The sequence below is a fragment of the Camponotus vicinus genome, unplaced genomic scaffold, assembly GCF_025532165.1.
Source record: "Camponotus vicinus isolate PSW18456_S1 unplaced genomic scaffold, iyCamVici1.0 SCAF_12, whole genome shotgun sequence".
In the NCBI taxonomy this organism is placed as follows: Eukaryota; Metazoa; Arthropoda; class Insecta; order Hymenoptera; family Formicidae; genus Camponotus; species Camponotus vicinus.
Genome location: NW_028141948.1, coordinates 5,774,898 through 5,779,383, shown reverse-complemented (window position 1 = coordinate 5,779,383; position 4,486 = coordinate 5,774,898). Strand labels below are relative to the sequence as shown.

Genomic DNA, 4,486 nt, shown 5'->3' with positions numbered 1-4,486 from the left:
CCCAAATAGAAATCGCGATACCTATTGCAAATATCGATAGCGAATATTCATATATTCTCCCAGAGATATACGGTTACTCTTCGGAGGAATAAATCCACATTTATTCAAGTTATAACAGAAAAGAAACAAAAGGTGAAATAAATAAAGAAATCTTAAATCTATATAAACCATTTATTTATTCGCATTCCCTCCTGAATCCTCTCTCGAAGAGCACAACAGACCTTCAATCTCTCGGCGTCCCAGGGTATAGCCGGCCTAGCAGGTTGCCCTAAAACAAATTGAGAGATTAATTGCGTCCAACTGGGAAAGTAAGACTTCCAGACCAGTCCTGAGGAACTGGGGACGTAACACTACACAAACTTCAAAGGTGCCGACAGGGAGTTGCGCTACTGTATATACTGTGGTAGAACCTTTGCGCGATAAAACTTCGGCGTGCGTGATAAAGGCTTTTCAAAACATATTCTCGAGAAACAAAAAACGTTTACCCGTTTACCTACAAACCGACAGAGGTAAAGAATTTATCGCGAGCGCTGTACAAAAATTCTTAAAAGAAAAAAACATCCGATTTCGTGTAGCGCGAAATCCCGATATCAAAGCAGCTATAGTCGAACGTTTCAATAGAACACTTAAGGAGAGGATGTGGCGCTATTTTACACATAAAAATACTCGCCGTTATATCGATATTTTGCAGGATATTGTTCACGCTTACAATCATACTCGTCATTCTAGCATTAAAATGCAACCAGCGATCGTTACGTTGGAAAATGCGCGTATCGCGCGAGAAAATATGAATCGACGTTGGAATATCAATGCCGAAGATGCTGAAGGAAGAAAAAATCGCGGGCGCAAACAAAAGTGTAAATACAGAGCGGGCGAGCTCGTACGCATTAGTAGAGCAAAAGCAGCGTTTGAGAAAGGATACGAGGCGGGATGGAGTGAAGAAATATTTCGAATTCATCGCGTTCTCGAATGGAGAAGACCTCCTGTATACGAACTAAGCGATTTACAGGGCGAGGTTATAGACGGGATTTTTTACGAGCAGGAATTAACGCAAGTTATTAAAGACTTACGAGAGGGAGAATTTATCGTAGACCACGTGATAAAAATCAAGGGACGGGGCGACAATAAACAATTACTAGTTAGTTGGCGGGGATATCCTTCTAAATTCGATTCTTGGATATCAGCCTCAAGTTTAATATCAAAATGAGAGGGGAAGAATTTCACATAATCCTCCCGAGTAATAGTAGCATGCGCTACTTTCTGGAAAATAAAACAACGTGTTTCACCACCGAATTACCTCAGCGTATAGACTTAAGCGGTTGTTGGGAAGTAGCGCTCACGGAGATCCAGTTTCCGTGTAGCTTTTTACATATACGCCCTGGAGAAGGAACAATAAAATTTATCGATATTAATAAGAGCATCGATGCGTTTTCTCATGCGGATGTCGAAGTAACACCAGGCGTTTATTCGAGCGTACGCGATATTATAGAGACAATGAATGACGCGTGCAAACCCGTAAAAGCCCATGTCGTTTGGGAATTAAAAGCTGGTGGTAAAGTTGTTATGAGACTTTCCTGCAAAGAGAGGAAATGCGATATGGAACATCATGTGCATTTTTCCGACAAGCTTTGTCGTATGCTCGGTTTTGATTCACGCTGTGGAAGTTCGAACGATCTACTACCGATCTACTACAATCCTGACATTCCTCCTTCTTCGAGCATTGCTTTTCCAAAATTTCCTTTTGTACTCAAAACTCGGGTGACGACTATATAATAGCCGACATACCAGCTAGTTTGTTGCGAGGTATTCCAGACAAACTTTTCGTCTACTGCGACATTTGCGAACCTTATATTACGGGCGATGTACAATCGCCTCTTCTTCGAATAGTCACGCACGATGTACGAAACGATTATCCGTTTGCATCCACTCAGATAAAGCATTTTTCGCCCGCGCAATACATCGCGCTGCGGCGAACGAGTTTCCGTACGATCGAAATAGATATAAGAGATCAGCTGGGGAAGAGCATACCATTCGAATTCGGAACGTTGACGGTAACTTTGCATTTTAGGTGTATCGATTAGATATTATAAAATACACGGAATCCGCGAAAGAGAAAAACGCATTTGACCGTTCATTATTATTATTATTAATGGACTATTACTCGGTATATCGCGACGAATTACAGAACGGAGGCGGTCGCGGCGGCGGAATCCCGCGAGTTTTCGTCGGATCGCCCTATCAACGCGGTCACGGAATCGGCAGTTTTCTCGGGGGATTATTCAGACGCGTACTACCATATTTAGGTAAAGCCGCGCGAGCTGTGGGAAAAGAAGCTTTACGGGCTGGCGTTAATGTAATCGAAGACGTCGAAAACAATACGCCATTTAAGGTAGCGGCCAAACACCGTTTTGAAGAATCGCGAGACAAACTCAAGAGAAAAGTCAAAGAAAAAATAAGTAGTCTAATGAAGGGTTCGGGATATAAGTCTGATGCGAAAATGCATGTAGCTCAGTTCCCTTTTGTCGGGCTTGATAATCACATCGCACGATCCGCAATAACATCGGCTCGCAAGCGACGACGGACGAGTAAGAAAATCAAAGCGGTTGGGAAAAAAAGAACGAGTACAAAAGCGCAGAGAAATAAAAAGAAGAAGAAAAGTCGTACGGTTGTGAAAAAAAGACTTAAGACGTCTGCGAAACGACGTAAAATCGGTAAAAAACGTACCGTATCCGATATATTTTCTTAAGCGGTTATATTCGGAGCATTCTAATTTAACGACGGTGGCGAGCGACGGACGACAGCGAGCAATTTGCGATAAAGAAATATGTCTTTTCTTCACACGCATTCGAGCGAGTATTTAAAGAGCGAACTAGATCTCTTCTCTCTACCACCTACGCAAACTAGCATCGAAAATTCGCAATGGATTCATTACAAACCCGTGACCTCTCTCTCGGACGACTCGCCGATAGAATTCGTCATCCCCGGACACGGAGAAGAATATTTAGATCTCACGCACACCATGCTGAGTCTTCGTCTACGTGTAGAAACAAACGCCGATTCCGCGAGACAGGCTTCAGGAACAAGCGCCGAAAGAATAGCCGTAGGCCCTGTAAATCATTTGCTTCATTCTATCTTCAATCAAATCGACGTGTATTTCAATCAAAAGCTCGTGTCGCCTCCAAACAACGCTTACGCGTACCGAGCGTACATAGAGGCGTTGTTAAATTATTCTTCACCCGCAAAAACTTCCCATCTAACTTCCTGTCTATGGGACATGGATGCACCCGGACACATGGACGATCTGTTGGAAACAAATCCCGGCAATCCCGCTCTCGCGAGACGCGCTCGTTACATTTCCGGAGGAAAGGCGTTAGATCTCGTAGGACATCTCCATTGCGACGTTTTCAATCAAGACAAATTTTTAATTAACGGTGTAGAAGTACGGTTGAGATTCGTTCGTTCGAAAGATTCGTTCTGTCTCATGGAAAGTAGCGGAACATCGAAAATTCACATTCTCGACGCTACCTTGCTCGTTAGAAGGGCGAAAATAAGCTCGGGTTTGTTACTCGCGCATGCTAGAATGATGAGTAAAGTTACAGCCAAGTATCCGCTCACGAGAGTCGAGGTTAAAACATTCACGATTCATAGCGGCGTTATGGGTGAATCGTTAGATAATGTAATACTCGGTCAATTACCGAAGCGAGTAATAGTCGGTTTCGTTAGTAATAAAGCGTTTAACGGTGACAGAAAATTAAATCCGTTTAATTTCAAGAACTACGGAATAAATTTCTTCTCGCTGTACGTCGATGGCACGCAAATCCCCAGTAGGCCTTTGCAACCAGCTTTCTCCGAGGAGGAACCGCTTTACATCGAAGCTTATCAAACGCTTTTCTCGGGAACAGGTATTCATTTTTTGAACGAGGGAAATTCTATAAGCAGAGACGACTATTTCAAAGGGTATACTTTATTCGCTTTTGATCTTACTCCCGATCTATCCGCTAATTGCGCTGAACATTGGAATCTCGTCAAACATGGTAGTTTACGATTAGAAGTGCGATTCGTAAGAGCACTTTCCGAGACGATTAATTGTATTATCTATGCCGAATTCGATAATGTCATAGAAATCGACTCGTCTCGTCAGGTCATCGTTGATTTTTCGGGGTAAATTTTTTATAGACGCTTAAAATTGTTCCCCCTCTACTTCGCTCAAAACTCCGACATCAGTGCGCAACGTTTCGAAAAATATTCAGTTTCGTTGGAGACACGCTCGGCGTCGTTGTTTTACATAGAGCCTCGCGTCGAATCACATAAGTTTTTTTCGTAAGATGGATATAGTCGTCGATATTCAGGGTTTCCGCGATGCGAAGAAAAAGTTTATCCCTAAGGAGGTTGCTGTTGTAGCGATTGACGCTCCAATCGTCGATCATTGGATTATGATACCGACGCATTCGTTTGCCGAATTACCTGAAAAAATAAGACAAGAAAA

General features: G+C 42.8%; 1 protein-coding gene across 1 annotated transcript; it reads left to right on the top strand.

The window, feature by feature from the left end:
* Nucleotides 1-2,824: 2,824 nt before the first annotated feature.
* Nucleotides 2,825-4,165, top strand: LOC145962398 (uncharacterized protein F54H12.2-like). Its single transcript, XM_083083461.1, has 2 exons — nucleotides 2,825-3,722; nucleotides 3,903-4,165. The coding sequence occupies exons 1-2, from the start codon at nucleotides 2,825-2,827 to the stop codon at nucleotides 4,163-4,165; spliced, it is 1,161 nt and encodes a 386-aa protein (XP_082939587.1).
* The last annotated feature ends 321 nt before the right edge of the window (nucleotides 4,166-4,486 follow it).

Coding starts and splice junctions, on each gene's coding strand:
- LOC145962398 (XM_083083461.1), top strand. CDS start 2,825: ATGTCTTTTCTTCACACGCATTCGAGCGAGTATTTAAAGAGCGAACTA. Junction 3,723..3,902: donor AGTAATAGTCGGTTTCGTTA/GTAATAAAGCGT, acceptor TCTCGGGAACAG/GTATTCATTTTTTGAACGAG.